Source organism: Zootoca vivipara, chromosome Z (genome assembly GCF_963506605.1).
Source record: "Zootoca vivipara chromosome Z, rZooViv1.1, whole genome shotgun sequence".
Lineage (NCBI taxonomy): Eukaryota > Metazoa > Chordata > Lepidosauria > Squamata > Lacertidae > Zootoca > Zootoca vivipara.
Genome location: NC_083294.1, coordinates 2634205 through 2650489, shown reverse-complemented (window position 1 = coordinate 2650489; position 16285 = coordinate 2634205). Strand labels below are relative to the sequence as shown.

Sequence of the window (16285 nt, the reverse complement as noted above, 5' to 3'; positions counted from 1 at the left end):
TAAACCAGGCATCCCCAAACTTTGGCCCTCCAGATGTTTTGGACTACAATTCCCATCTTCCCCGACCACTGGTCGTGTTAGCTAGGGATCATGGAAGTTGTAGGCCAAAACATCTGGAGGGCCACAATTTGGGGATGCCTGTGTTAAACTCTCTCTGTGTGTTTGCTTTTTGTAGGCCTCCGTCCACAGCCAAATCCATTACTATACCAGGCCAGGACTCGACCCTGCAGTTGACCTGTAAAGGGGAGGGGACGACCAGCAGCAGCACAACTCCCACCAGTAGCACATCTGCCACCATTGGTTCAGTCCGTCAGAACAAGCCCAGGCCCACCATTCTTGGTTCGGGTACAGGTAATCGATGTTTTCTGAAGCACTTTTGCTATGTCTCCACCACATTCTGAATTAGCATCAAGCCTTAATGGACGCGCTGGCCCTGGTGCATCTCAGGAGGGGGGTTGGGGCAGTCCAAGGGAAAGCCTCATGCAATCATTGTGGGAAATTGCTTGGCAGTTCCAGAGCTGTTGCACAGATAATATTGACATTTGATGGCGTGGCTTCCTCACTACATGCCAGTGGAAACAGAAAGCCTGTGGAACTTTTCTAGAGAAAGAGAAACCACATAGCTGACACCTCCCAGCATATTTCCATGTCCTTGTCTCCTTTCCTTATCAGGTGTAACAGAAGAACCAGACCAGAACCTGTCAAGTCCTGATGAAGTGTTCCATTCCGGACACTCACGGAATTCAAGCTACGCCAGCCAGCAGTCCAAAATCTCTGGTAACTTTGCTTGTTGCATAGCTTCCTAGGGAAATGCAAAGTATTGCGGGCTAGACAATGCTCCCATTCAGTGGATTTGTAACTGGCTGACTGACTGAACCCAAAGAGTGCTCATCAATGGCTCTTCCTCATCCTGGAGAGAAGTGACTAGTGGGGTGCCACAGGGTTCTGTCTTGGGCCCAGTCTTATTAAACATCTTCATCAATGACTTGGATGATGGGCTTGAGGGCATCCTGAGCAAGTTTGCAGACGACACCAAATTGGGAGGGGTGGCTAATACTCCAGAGGACAGGATCACACTTCAAAATGACCTTAACAGATTAGACCAGGCATCCCCAAACTTCGGCCCTCCAGATGTTTTGGACTACAATTCCCATCTTCCCCAACCACTGGTCCTCTTAGCTAGGGATCATGGGAGTTGTAGGCCAAAACATCTGGAGGGCCACAGTTTGGGGGTGCCTGGATTAGACAACTGGGCCAAAGCAAACCAGATGAATTTTAACAAGGAGAAATGTAAAGTTCTACACTTGGGCAAAAAAAATGAAAGGCACAAATACAAGATGGGAGACACCTGGCTTGAGAGCAGTAATGAATCAAATTCCTATGTTTTTATCACTCATAGTGAGGCAAAATTTCAATCTGGAGGAGCAGGGTCTAAATATTAAGCGATTTGTCCCAAATTTGAAATTTGACTATGTTTATACCATACGCCTGAGATAAGATCAAGGGAGGAAACATTTTCGGATTTATTTTTTTTATGACCCACCCTACTATATGTGTCCTGTTTATAAGCAGATTAAAGCTTTCCTTGTTGGTGGAGCAAACTGCATGCAAACCCTTGTGCCTGGTGGCTGTGGTGTGGATAAGTGGGTTGCTTGTATTACCTGATACATCCGTTTACAGGCTACAGCACCGAGCATTCACGATCCTCCAGCTTGTCTGACCTGACCCACCGCCGCAACACGTCCACCAGCAGCAGCGCCTCAGGAGGGCTCAGCATGACAGTGGAGTGCCCAGAAGGTGAGCGGGAGCACAAGCCGGAGAAACCACCTCGCCCACCAAGACCAAACCTTCTGTTGGACAGATCATCCAGGTGAGAAACTGTTGGTTGGTTGGTTGGTGGAGCACTTTTGAAACTTCTTTATCCCAAATTAAGACCACAGATCCCAAAGACACTTTAATTCAATGGTATGGAAATATATAGCCCTTCAGGTGGTGTTGAACTTCAGCTCCCATCAGCCCCAACCAACAAGTGGCCAGACATGCTGGGAGTTCTGGTCCAGCAACACCAGGTGGGCTACATGTTCTCCACCACCAGTTAAACTGGACGCGATGGAGTCTATGCTTGGGATCTTACTCATTCAAAGTATGTGTTATGGCAATGAGTCAATGGCGTTTCCCAGTAATCTTGGGCACATTTTTCCTTTTTCTGAATCAGAATTCAGGTTCTTCTCGTTCTGGGCTGCCTGCTTATTATTATTGTTATTATTATTTATTATTTCTACCCCACCCATCTGGCTGGGTTTCCCCCACCACTCTGGGCGGCTTCCAACAAATACGAAAATACATTAAAATATCACAGATTAAAAACTTCCCTAAACAGGGCTGCCTTTAGGTGTTTTCTAAATGTCAGGTAGTTGTTTATCTCCTTGACCTCCGATGGGAGGGCGTTCCACAGGGTGGGCACCACTACCGAGAAGGCCCTAAGCCTGGTTCCCTGTAGCTTTGCTTCTCGCAGTGAGGGAACCGCCAGAAGGCCCTCGGTACTGCATCTCAGTGTCCGGGCTGAGCAACGTGGGTGGAGACACTCCTTCAGGTATATAGGACCAAGGCCTTTTAGGGCTTTAAAGGTCAGCACCAACACTTTGAATTGTGCTCGGAAACGTACTGAGAGCCAATGTAGGTCTTTCAAGACCGGTGTTATGTGGTCTTGGCAGCTGCTCCCAGTCACCAGTCTAGCTGCCGCGTTCTGGATTAATTGCAGTTTCCAGGTCACCTTCAAAGGTAGCCCCACGTAGAGCGCATTGCAGTAGTCCAAGCGGGAGATAACTAGAGCATGCACCACTCTGGCGAGACAGTCCGCGGGCAAGTAGGGTCTCAGCCTGTGTACCAGATGGAGCTGGTAGACAGCCGCCCTGGACACAGAATTAAGCTGTGCTTCCATGGACAGCTGTGAGTCCAAAATGACTCCCAGGCTGCGCACCTGGTCCTTCAGGGGCACAGTTACCCCATTCAGGACCAGGGAGTCCTCCACACCTGCCCGCCTCCTGTCCCCCACAAACAGTACTTCTTTTCTTGTCAGGATTCAACCTCAATCTGTTAGCCGCCATCCATCCTCCAACCGCCTCCAGGCACTCACACATGACCTTCACCGCCTTCACTGGCTCTGATTTGAAAGAGAGGTAGAGCTGGGTATCATCCGCATATGGATGAACACCCAGCCCAAACCCCCTGATGATCTCTCCCAGCAGCTGCATGTAGATGTTAAAAAGCATGGAGGAGAGGACGGAACCCTGAGACACCCCACAAGTGACAGCCCAGCAGTCTGAACACTCATCCCCCAACACCACTTTCTGAACACAGTGCCCCCAGCTCCCAACCCCTCTAGACGGTCCAGAAGGATGTTATGGTCGATGGTGTCAAAAGCCACTGAGAGATCCAGCAGAACCAGGAAATAACTCTCACCTTTGTCCCTAGCCCGCCGGAGATCATCAACCAGTGCGACCAAGGCAGTTTCAGTCCCATGTGTTATGGCACTGAGTTAAAGGCGTTTCCCAGTAATCTTGGGCACATTTCTCCTTTTTCTGAATCAGAATTCAGGTTTTTCTAGTTCTGGGCTGCCTGCTGCAATGAATAGTGTTTCCAGACCTACACAGTGAAGTCATGGTGGCCAGATATATTATATTTATTTCTGCCCCCCTCCCCACTGGCCAGCTTTGGCAGGTGGGCAGGATAACTGGCCTGTCAATCATTTGGTGCCAGGTGATTGACACATGCCAAAGTCTCTTGCATAGTGCTTCCTAAGCACCCAGCAACCAGGTGGTTGTCTCATGCTTGGGAGTGGCTATGTGATGCACCTTTCACAGTGCCTACAATCTGCAGTGCCTGCAAATACCCTTCTGGTCAAAGCTTGGCTTTACCTACCCCACATCTGAAGTCATACATGATATCAGGTGTGGTGCAGGTGGGCATGGCTTGTCCAAAATTGTCTCACTCTTGTACCTGAGAAGCGGGTTCAAATTATTGGGCAGCTGCGAAGGCGAATAAGACTTCCAGAAATGTGGGGTTGAGTTTGAAAGTATAAAAAGTTCTTTATTGCGAGCTTGCAAGAAAGCGACTCAGCATAGGCTGGCCCAGAACATCATTTGCCAACAAAATATATACCTTTAGACCAGATATTGCAACACAGGACAACCAATGAAATTCATTCTAAAAGAACAAAGAACAACCAATCCTAGGGGTGAAAGCCCTTCCGTTCAGACCTTATTTGAACAGTTCCACCCTTATTCTAGGAAGAGACCTCCCATTCTAAGAAAGCCCACCTAATGACTATAAATGAAATATCCGCAATTATCTCACTTAGGATGACGGACCGCTATTCCTTATAAGGTTTGTCCAGGCAAAACTTAGGGTTACAATGACCTAGTGGTTTGTAAAGTATGGAACTTTCACCCAGTTCCGTTGAGCAGCCTTCCTCCAAACCAAACCCCCTCCCTTTCTGTAGGACTCATGTCAACATCTAGTCCCATTACAGAAAGAAGCTAGGTTCCCTACACAGGTACATTCCAACATCCTTATTTCCATTACAGATACATTATTGATATACTGTACAAAGAAGTGATACAGAAGGGGAAAATGATTATTAGATACATTCATATATATTTATATATATATTTGAAATCTGAATACTCTAGTCTAGTCCACATAACCCATGTCCTGCTTTCGCAAGAATTCCTTTCCTATCACAGTTCTAGGCCTTTCAGAAACCTTGAACATCGTCTTCCTAAAGAAGAATAATGTACATACTAAAACCAGGTGGTTGGTATCTCAAATAAGGATGCGCTTGTCAGAACATGATTCCATCACCTCCTTTCTTTAGTGGGACAGAGAGCACAGACTTAGAAATGATTTTTAAAGAAAATATGAATCTCTGCTTCTGCTTCTAGGCAAAAGAGACAAAGACGGCTCAGGCTTTGCAGATATGTACCTGAGACATAGACTTAATACCTGAGGGCATGTACCTGGGTACATCATCCCGGGCCAAATGGGCAGTTTACCCTATAGCTAATTTTGTCATTGTCTGCAGTAGGTTAAAATGTTAAAAGTGACACTTAAATATGTGGGACATAAATTCTTGGATATAAAAGCAGAACTTTCAAGCAGAAATTCAGGTTTTCCTTATCAGGCTAGCCTCCTTCACTTTTCTCTATTTTTTTCCCATATTCTCTTCCTAAGGAGAAAAAAGGATTCTGTGGAAAGCCATCCCACCTGGGTGGATGATACCCGGATCGATGCGGATGACATAGTGGAGAAAATCATGCAGAGCCAGGACTTCACGGATGTCAGCAACACTGAAGGTGAGTTGACTAGTATTTACTAGACCGTGTTTCCATGGTCTTGAGGTTTGTATTCTGTAAGGCTTTGCCTCCTATGTGCATTGGTGGGGTTTGGCCGGAAGCTCCCCACAGCAACCTAAGGCGGCCCAAGTTCTTCCCTTGAACTTCTGGTTGAAACGACAACTGGCTTTAACCAGAGATCTTTCTGTCTGTTGAGTATCGCTTTCCAAAAAGATATTCCAATACAATTTAGAGAAATCCTTCTCTAGACATCCTTCTATACCTGGCTTAAGAGCAGTACATGTGAAAAGGATCTAGGAGCCCTGGTAGACCACAAACTTGACATGAGTCAACAGTGTGATGCAGCAGCTCAAAAAGCCAATGCAATTCTGGGCTGCATCAATAGGAGTATAGCGTCTAGATCTAGGGAAGTAATAGTACCACTGTATTCTGCTCTGGTCAGACCTCACCTGGAGTACTGTGTCGAGTTCTGGGCACCACAGTTCAAGAAGGATACTGACAAGCTGGAACGTGTCCAGAAGAGGGCAACCAAAATGGTCAAAGGCCTGGAAACGATGCCTTATGAGGAACGGCATAGGGAGCTGAGTATGTTTAGCCTGGAAAAGAGAAGGTTAAGGGGTGATATGATAGCCATGTTCAAATATATAAAAGGATGTCATATAGAGGAGGGAGAAAGGTTGTTTTCTGCTGCTCCAGAGAAGCAGACACGGAGCAATGGATTCAACTACAAGAAAGAAGATTCCACCTCAACATTAGGAAGAACTTCCTGACAGTAAGAGCTGTTCAACAGTGGAATTTGCTGCCAAGGAGTATGGTGGAGTCTCCTTCTTTGGAGGTCTTTAAGCAGAGGCTTGACAGGCATATGTCAAGAACGCTTGGATGGTGTTTCCTGCTTGGCAGGGGGTTGGACTGGATGGCCCTTGTGGTCTCTTCCAACTCTATGATTCTATGATTCTTTAGCAGCGGCTCGTATCGTTATTGCCAAAGGTTGGAAAGAACTCCAGAAATTACCAAGTGGCAGAATAAATTGCAGGAATTGGCTGAAATGGCACTGGTTAACAAACAGTTTGAAAGGTAAAGAAAGAATTTGTCAAAAAGTGGGATAGGTATAAGAAATAGGTAAAAAGAATATAGTGAGAATAAAAACTCTATGATAGCGTTTGAGTAAAATCGGAAGGAAACAGTTTGGAACTGTTTGACACAACGATCCATGCCACTCCCCGAGCGTTGTTAGAAAAAAAAAATCCATCAAATCTCACAGCTGGGCAGGTAGAAACCTGTTTTTCCACAAAGTAAAACAGTGCCCTCAGGTGGATTTCCTCCCACAGTACACAGTTTCCCTTCCTGTGAAATCTACACCACACCCACAAACCAAATAATGACATCATCAACCAAGCAACTGAAACCACCAAGGCGGCCATTATCAGACCCCTAGACCCCTGCCAGGCCCCCACTAGGCCCGGGGGGGGAGGGGGAATGCCCGGATCGCAAGCCGCAGCACGGCCTTTGTTTTATGTAGCCCCCTGCCAGGCCCCCACTAGCCCCGGGGGAGGGGGCGGAAGGGCGACCGCCCGGGTCGCAGGCCACAGCATGGCCTTTGTTTTATGTAAGCCCATGCCAGGCCCCCACTAGGCCCGGGGGGGGGGAAATAACCCACAGCAACGCACTTGGGGGAATAACCCACAGCAATGTACCCAGGACGAAGAGCACTTTCCCAAACACTCGGCTAAGCAGGTTCTCTGCTGCTGAAGTTGTGTAATCTCATGGCTGTGCAAAAATGGCAGCTGTGAAAATGCCTTGCCTTGCTCAGCAGTTTTGCATAGCTGGCAGGAGGCCCTCTGAGGATTGTGGCAGTGTTATATTTCCCTCTTCCCCTTTTTTTGTTGTTCTTTACAGATAGTAACCTGAGACTGTTTGTGAGCAGAGATGGCACAACTACACTCAGTGGAATTCAGCTTGCCAACAGGTATGAGTTCCCTAGCAGATTCCTTTAGAAAGACTAGGTTTAGGCCATGCCCCTGGGTAGATGGCTCTACCTCTCTTTCAAATCAGAACCAGTGAAGGAGGTTAAGGTCCTGTGTGAGTGCCTGGAGGTGGTTGGAGGATAGATGGTGGCTAACAGATTGAGGTGGAATCCTGACAAGACAGAAGTACTGTTTGTGGGGGACAGGAGGCGGGTAGGTGGGGAGGATTCCCTGGTCCTGAATGGGATAACTGTGCCCCTGAAGGACCAGGTGCGCAGCCTGGGAGTCATTCTGGACTCACAGCTGTCCATGGAGACGCAGGTCAATTCTGTGTCCAGGGTAGGAGGATGAGACTCTACCTGCCCGCAGACTGTCTCACCAGAGTGGTGCATGCTCTAGTTATCACCCGCTTGGACTACTGCAATGCGCTCTACGTGGGGCTACCTTTGAAGGTGACCTGGAAACTGCAATTAATCTAGAATGCGGCAGCTAGACTGGTGACTGGGAGCGGCCACCGAGACCACATAACACCGGTCTTGAAAGACCTGCATTGGCTTCCAGTACGTTTCCGAGCACAATTCAAAGTGTTGGTGCTGACCTTTAAAGCCCTAAACGGCCTCGGTCCAGTATACCTGAAGGAGCGTCTCCACCTCCATCGCTCTGCCCAGACACTGAGGTCCAGCGCCGAGGGCCTTCTGGCGGTTCCCTCGTTGCGAGAAGCCAAGTTGCAGGGAACCAGGCAGAGGGCCTTCTCGGTGGTGGCGCCCGCCCTGTGGAACGCCCTCCCACCAGATGTCCAAGAGAAAAACAGCTACCAGATTTTTAGAAGACATCTGAAGGCAGCCCTGTTTGGGGAGGCTTTGAATGTTTAATAGATTATTTTATTTCATTTTTCCGTTGAAAGCCGCCCAGGATGGGCAGGGTATAAATAATAAATTATTATTATTATTATTGATGCTTTTGCTGCTATCTTGTGGATGTGTGTTTTCAGTTAATCCACAACTTTGGAAATGAATGGCAAGAGCTCATTTGGGGGGGGGAATCTAAGCAGTGCCTAAGAAATACTGAAGTACTGTAAAAGGCCTTGGGAGGTGCTCTTTTGGTACTCCTGTTTTGGCTAACGCATGCTCGGTCACCTCTGCAACCATATGCTTTCCATATCAGACAGGCTAGCTCAGTGCTGTCTACCCTAGCTTTCCCAGACTACAGCTCATCATCCCTGACTCTTGGTTGGAGCTGATGGGAGTTGGTGAACACTATGTCAGTCTTTATCAGGGGTCAGCAAACTTTTTCAGCAGGGGGCCAGTCCACTGTCCCTCAGACCTTGTGGGGGGCTGGACTGTATTTTGGGAAAAAAAATATGAACGAATTCCTATGCCCCACAAATAACCCAGAGGTGCATTTTAAATAAAAGGACACATTCTACTCATGTAAAAACACCTAGCAGGCCCCACAAATAACCCAGAGATGCATTTTAAATAAAAGGACACATTCTACTCATGTAAAAACATGCTGATTCCCGGACAGTCCACCGGCCAGATTTAGAAGGCGATTGGGCCGCATCGGGCCCCCGGGCCTTAGTTTGGGAACCCCTGGTCTTTATTGACCTCAGGCAGGATTCTTGCCTACCGGTAACCAGACGATGGCAGGGATTGAATCATGAATCTTTTGTATGCAAAGCATATATGCTGTAGTCCTGAGTGACCTCTTTGAAGCCTTCTGTTCTGTTGTAAAATAATAAATCACAGGTGTTGTTTTGTAAGCACAAATCCACAAGTCTTAGGCCGTTTCACTGACGAAATCATAGTACCCATTATCTACTACTAAGTTAGAGGATGTGACCTTACCTGCAAACTTTGCTAAAAGCATGGCATGCATGAAAAAAGAAGGAATCCTGATATTTAGCTCCATTGAAATCCATTTTTACTAGTATTGACATGCCCTGCGAATAACATGGTAAACTGTCTTGAATTAAAGCAATGTCTGTGTGTCTCTTTCTCTCTTTCTCCACCCACCCCCGAAAACCCCCCACCAAAAAAGCTTTCTGACGTATGATTTCAGGCCAGGTTAGTTACCTTCAATATCTCCATTAGAACAGTTCTTCGTGTCTTCGTTTTTAAGTTCCAGCTCTTTGCAAACGGGACCTTGCTCACACAGAGATTATAATGGTTCCCTCCCCTCTTTCTTACACAGAGTCTCATCTGGAGTTTACGAGCCAGTGGTAATCGAAACCCATTAAATGTGAACAGAAGCAAGTAGACCTGCTGGAAACAGTCTCCTTCCCCATCTGCAGCGGTGGTGGTGGTGGATGCCATCCTTTCTTCCTTTTCTAACCTCTCTTCAAGCAACATTCCAGGCAGGATTTCCCCAAACCTGTTCCCTGACATGTGGGCACTGCAGAACCTTCTCCGAGGACTTGACACTCCAGAACATGCACTTTTGCCCAAATCTGCCTCATGCTGCCTCAGATTTATCTGGCAATGTCCCAGAATTTTCCTGCCAATCTTCCTCGTCAGGCAACTCTGCACTCCCATGTTAAACCCTCATTCCATTGAACCACTTTATCTTCTCACGTGTAGGATTTTGCTGGTCCTGTGTATCTCAGCCCATTGGGTTATACCACTTTGAATGCTTCCTCTCAACCTCCCAACCTCCCCAAATCAAATCGGGGTTGAGGAGAAGCATCGTTAGCTGAATGCAATTTAAAGTTTAAAGTCAACAGCCCCAAAGATTATCCATTCATAGGAAATGGCTTTTCCTTTCCTTTTTTTTTCTTCCAAAAGTGCATGTCAAGAGTTGCTGAAAAATAGAACTTAATTGTTCCAAGAAAGAGAGAAAACAAAAGAATTACGAATGCTGAGCACGTCTTGGTATTGCAGCAGCAGCAGCCCCCCGCCCCGCCCCCGCCTGCCCTCCACTGCAGGGCATGGAAGGGGTGCCTGGCCTCAGTTTTCATTAGACGGAGCACGTTCCAGATTCCGAACGTACCCTTGAAAGGCCACTTTCAGAAGTGGAACCTGCACTCTTCATTCTTTTTTTTTTTTTCAACAAAGAACCGATGTTATAGGTTGGTGGGGGTGTCTCTAACAGTTGGGCATCAGAGTAATTACGCTTCTGTCTGCTCATTGTGAGGCCAGTAGGAGAAATCATTTAACATGCCCCAATACGGCTGCTTTCTGGGTCAGAAAATGTGTTGAATTAGGGTTGTCTTTTATTCCGTTCTGGGCGAGGAGAGTTTTGACACTCTTCCAAAACTAAAACATGGTTGATCGTTCTTTCCCCTGTCCCCTACCAGTCTTTCGGCTTTGATTTGGAATAGGGTATCGGTGCTGCTGCTGCTGTAAGGAGTCCAGCCTCCTCTCCCTTTGCCTAAAATGTGCCTAAAATCTGTCCCAGAGGCTCCTGCTTTGGCCCGTGGACTCTCTACTCCATCCCTTGCTGAACCAAGCGAAATCTGCTGAATGCCAGCAGCAGAACAAAGAGGTAAACTTAAAACAGGAGAGATTCCGGTTTTTTCATGCTCCCCCTATGTAAAGAAAAACATTCTTCTGAAGTAGAACACTTAGCACAGAAGAAAGACAGGGTCTAGTTCAGTCTACTTGTTGCTGTGGTAGATTTCTGCTTGCAGGAGATATTGGTTTTCCTGGGAGGAAGCTGCCATCTTGGGGTTCTAGTTTACCAGGATTTGGAGCAGGCATCCTCAAACTGCGGCCCTCCAGATATTTTGGACTGCAATTCCCATCTTCCCCGACCACTGGTCCTGTTAGCTAGGGATCATGGGAGTTATAGGCCAAAACATCTGGAAGGCTGCAGTTTGGGGGTGCCTGATTTGGAGCATGGTGACGGATTGGGTTTTTGTAATAATTGCTGCTTGAGCTTTGTTTCGTCTTTCACCTTCCAACACTGAGACCTTGAAGGGGGTGGGAATAACAGTTCGTGTCTGCACAAGTGGAGAAAGAGAAAGCTCAATTTTCTCTCCACCCTTATAATCCTGGCAATTGTATTTCTAGGTCTTGTATTTGCAGGCAGGACACTGGCACTACTTGTGTATAGTTTCAGCCTATACGCTATTTTCCATTTAGCACCCTCCCCACCTCACTTTCACGTCTGCTACTCTGCAGACAGCATATACATTTGGGGGGCACTGCCTGTTGAGAAGAGTGTGGCCAAGGCCATTAATGTTCTGTTAGCACATGTGCTCAGCACCGGGTGTTTGTGTACATGAAAGCACACACATGCACACTTTATCACCTGCAGCAAAGTAGAAGGGATGGTTCTGCTCCTTTTCTCTCTCCCCACCCCCGTTACTTATACTCAAGCGGGCTGAGAGCCATCTTTGTAATGAATGGAGTGCCACAGATGGAATTCAGGTGGGTGGGTGGGAATTGGGAAAGGAAACAGGGCTCTGTAGGGTTGCTGTCTCTGTGAACCAACCAGGCCACTGTGTCCTGAGGTGGAAGTGTGCCACACAACCTTCACTTTACATGCTTTGGAGCAGGCATCCCCAAACTTTGGCCCTCCAGATGTTTTGGACTACAATTCCCATCTTCCCTGACCACTGGTCCTGTTAGCTAGGGATCCTGGGAGTTGTAGGCCAAAACATCTGGAGGGGCGCAGTTTGGGGATGCCTGCTGTAGGCATTGCCAAGCAGTGATGTTTACAAGCCCCTCTTTTCAGTTGCCGTGTAGGGCAGGTGGGCATGGCTTGGCCAAAAGAGCCTCACAGACCAAATGGATAGACCCTAATTAGGCTGGTGGGCTTAAGGTTCACCTCCCAGATCTACTAAAGGGGAGTAAGGATGCTTTCTTCAGAGGGCTGTAATTCCTCTGTGCTTGTGCCTCATTAAAAACGGAGTTATTAGAGCCCCTTGAAAGCTGGCAAGACTTGTTGTGGGGTGTAATCATTACCAGGGGTGGGGGTGGGGAAGGAAGGAATTCTTTCATTAACCAGTTGCTCAAATTGTTGCTCAGCCTCTCCCCTGGTAGGAAGTTAGTGAGATGATGCTCTGGTCTACATACTTACCGGTAGTTTTCTTTCAGTGGCCAAATCAGCCACTGAGTCTATAACATCACAAAAGACTCCCAGCCTTTAGCCTCTTAATTGCTTTGTGCATGATCAGGAGGAAGTGGGGGGGGGCAAGGGCATCCTTCTGTTGTGACCTTCCCCAAACTATTGCCCACCAGAAGTTTGGAGCGACAGCTCCCTGCAGACCCCAGGCAGTAACATCTTTCAGTGCTCTCGACGGCTTGTTAGGTTCTTGAACCTTTGACTCTAAAATGCGTTGCTATTATGAAATTGCGTGCTCTGCTGTGCCTAGCCACTTGGTCTTGCTTTCAAGGCTAAACCAGTTTTGTTTCAAGTGAGTCTTAGGGGTCTCAGATTTTCTCGCCCAATCCTAAAATTCCATCCATGGCTCTTCCCTAAGTGCACTTCGCTAGTTGAATAGGATCTGTGATGGGGGTGCTGGGGACTTTTTTGGCCAACCATTCTGCTGCTGCTGCTTAAAATGTTAGTTGCATCACAAGCACTGTCTTTCTTGGCATGGTTGGTGTGTTTGTTCCTAGTTAACTGGAAGATAATGGTTGTATTTGTTTTTTGTTTTTTGTTTTTGTTTCGTAATTGAACTTCTCAGACCACTGATCCCGCCTGGAGACCTTTTTCTTTTTTTTAATTCTTGAATTTATGTTGAATTTTCTTTATGAACCCAGCAGGCTGGTGTTTTGCAGCTTTTCTTTTCTTTCTTTCCTTCTTTCTTTCCTTCTTTCTTTCTTTCTTTCTTTTGGGAGGGGAATCACTGTTTCATTGCTATCTTGTGTCGGGGGGGTGGTTATTATTATTCTAATGTGTGAGACAGAGCTGGAACCCAGTGAAGCCTCACAATTTTGATATACTGCTTTAAAATCCAGAAGTTTCAGGATTTTTTGCAAGAACACCTCCATCAAATTCACAGCCCTCGGGTAGGTCATGCAAAAGATTTTCTAGGGGCAAATGTTTGTATCCAATGTTAGTTCTACACAGAACAGACCCAACTCCCATCAGCACCAGTAGTAGGGCCCATCATCAGGGATGATGGCAGTTGTAGACCAGTTTATCTGGAGGTACTTGGTTGGAGAAAGCTGTTAGCTCAGGGGTCCCCAGACTACGGCACGGGGGCCACATACGGCCCCTAAGGCTCTTTTATTCAGCCCCCCTGGGGCCACCCCCTGCCGCCGCCCTCTCTTACCGGCGCGGTGCGGTGCAGCTGCCGACTTCTGACCCGGAAAAGCGACGGAAATAGCTCGGGTCGGAGGAGGCTTCTGCACATGTGCACAAGTTATTTCCGGCGCTTTCCGGGTCAGGAGTGTGCCAGAAACAGCGTTTGTGCATGCGCATGGGCGCGCATGCTCCCCCACCGTCTGGCCCACCACGCAATCGGCGCGGCGGGCATCCGGCCCGAAGCTGGGTAAGTTTGGGGATCCCTGTGTTAGCTGCTAGGGAGCAGAGCTGGTATCTTTGTCCTCCTTTGTCCAGTGCCAAATGAGAACAGGTTGAGCTTCAGCTCTCCTGCAACCTAGACTTTTTGTGTTTTGGTATCTCCCTGTCTCTCTGTGAATCTGATCTGCAGAATGCAAAGGGTATTATATTCAGTGTAGTGGTATTTGTGGTGGGTAGTGAATGAGGCCCCTTTCCCCTGCGGATAATACATTGAGCATTAGTGAATCGTGCCAATCTCCTGCTGCACTGATGATGGAGATGGGCTCAGTCGAGACCCTGAAGGCTAGAATGGTGGCGAAAGGGATCAGGTAACTGAATTTCACCGTTTGCTCAGCACTCGGGGAGGGGCAAAAAGTAGTTATGTCCTAAATTCCCTTGGCTGTCCCTGGCTGGTTGAGAAGATTTATTTCCTTATTTTCAAAGGCGTGTTTGTTCCTCTGTAAAGAAAGCCCGTGATGATTGACGGTCTTGAACAGTGTTGATATTTCGTTTGGTGTATTCTCGCCCCCGCCCCACCCCTGCTTGACAACAAAAAACAAACTGCGCAGCTGGACTGTGCCCATAATGTGAACCTCTGGAAGGCCCCGTAGCTGGTACGCATCACATTAAATCTCCCATGTGAAATGCACCTCTCCTGGAGAGGGGGAACGACAAGGAGGAGAGCAGATCTCTCCCCTGTAGCTTGATCTCAGGAGCTGCTAAATGAACCCACTTTTCCTGCTCCCCTCCTCAAGCTAGCTAAGGAAAGGTATGCCATTGTTTCTTTGCCCTGTGGACAGGGCTGTTCTTCATAGGGCCCGATCCACTCTCTGCCTAGTAGCAAGTGTTTGTAGGATCTTTAGCCCTCCACATCCCAAGGGTCTCATTCTGCAGAGTCCCCAATTTGGGCTGACTGCATCTGCCATCCTACATCAGGATTGGGGAACATGTGGCCTTCTCAATATTGGTGCACTGCAGTTCCCATCAGTCCTAACCTTTCCCCTTCTCTCTTTGGCTAGTGGGGGGAGATATTTTCCCCTTCCCCTGGAGAAGTAAAAGGAACTTGGAACTTAAGAGTAGAGCCTCTGATTCTTTTCCTTCGCTTCAAGAGAAAATGTTTGCTAGTTTTGTTTTTTAAGCCCATATTTTTGAGAGGGTTAGAAAAAAAAATATGAGAGAGATCATGTTTATTTTCTTGGGAAAGTTATTGAGGCTCAGAAGAGAGCCGCGCTCAGTTTATATTCAGATATTTTTGGAAAGGGAAAATGGGACTATGCAAACTTTTTAAAAAAATGTTTGAAGAGATAGTTTTTAACACTTTATAAACCAGGCTTGGCAAACTCGGCCCTCCAGATGTTTTGGGACTACAACTCTCATCATCCCTGACCACTGGTCCCGTTGGCTAGGGATGATGGGAGTTGCAGTCCCAAAACATCTGGAGGGCCAAGTTTGCCTATGCCTGTTATAAACTAAACGCAGATTTAAGTAAAATCTAAAGATTACATTATCATTAAAAGCAAGTATAGAAGATTTGTTAGTTCCACTGCTCTGTTCTTTCAATTATTCTTGTTCAGATTTTGTGGGGCTAGAGGAGAATGGTTTGCGAATGGGTCTTTTCCCCCCACCCACACCATTTCTAACTTGCTCCACTCGTGTGTTCTGGTTTTTTGTTTTCTAATAGAATGCTGTGCCGTCTCTGATTCAACCAATCGTGTTTGTGTTCTCTGATTTTTGCTTCCTAATGTAGGGAAGTCACAAGTATAAATGAGAAAATCACTATAATGTCAAATGGTCATTACGGTTTTGGGGGTAATAAAGGTGATCTTCATTCTTTTTCTTTTTGGTACTTCACACCTGATCTGTCTTGACTGTTTTTTGTGTGGGTTTCCTTTTTGTCTTCAGCCTTTTGGCATTCGTGGGCTGCAAACACCTCTAAATACAGCACTCTGGACTTGCTGAGAATACAAGGGCCCAGTCTTCTTCAACATCTTTCTCAATGACTTGGATGATGGGCTTGAGGGCATCCTGATCAAGTTTGCAGATTACACCAAATTGGGAGGGGTGGCTAATACCCCAGAGGACAGGATCACACTTCCAAATGACCTGAACAGATTAGACAACTGGGCCAAAGCAAACAAGATGAATTTTAACAGGGAGAAATGTAAAGTACTACACTTGGGCAAAAAAAGGGAAAGGCACAAATACAGGATGGGAGACACCTGGCTTGAGAGCAGTACATGTGAAAAGGATCTAGGAGTCCTGGTAGACCACAAACTTGACATGAGTCAACAGTGTGATGCAGCAGCTCAAAAAGCCAATGCAATTCTGGGCTGCATCAATAGGAGTATAGCGTCTAGATCAAGGGAAGTAATAGTTGTTAAAGACCGGCAAGGCTGAACCTGTTGAACTCAGCAGAGTAGCGCAGGCACAGCGGAAACTTCTTGGTTGCAAGATGAAGGCAAGTTGCAGAAACACAGGAACTCACTTCCACTAGTACTGTGTAACTATATACAG

The 16285-nt window shown here is 47.0% G+C and overlaps 1 protein-coding gene across 3 annotated transcripts in view; it reads left to right on the top strand.

Annotated features, from left to right (window-relative positions):
- The window catches only part of EEIG1 (estrogen-induced osteoclastogenesis regulator 1), a 58556-nt gene extending 42934 nt beyond the window's left edge, over positions 1-15622 (top strand). For 2 of the 3 annotated variants that reach the window (XM_060270484.1, XM_060270485.1), the window contains exons 7-13: positions 176-351; positions 673-777; positions 1681-1870; positions 5233-5354; positions 7251-7320; positions 9359-9384; positions 9512-15622. In XM_060270484.1, the coding sequence (XP_060126467.1) occupies positions 176-351; positions 673-777; positions 1681-1870; positions 5233-5354; positions 7251-7320; positions 9359-9384; positions 9512-9543 (721 nt within the window). In that variant the 3' untranslated portion in view covers positions 9544-15622. The remainder of the gene's footprint in view (positions 1-175; positions 352-672; positions 778-1680; positions 1871-5232; positions 5355-7250; positions 7321-9358; positions 9385-9511) is intronic. The other variant, XM_060270486.1, reaches the window with a different exon arrangement.
- The last annotated feature ends 663 nt before the right edge of the window (positions 15623-16285 follow it).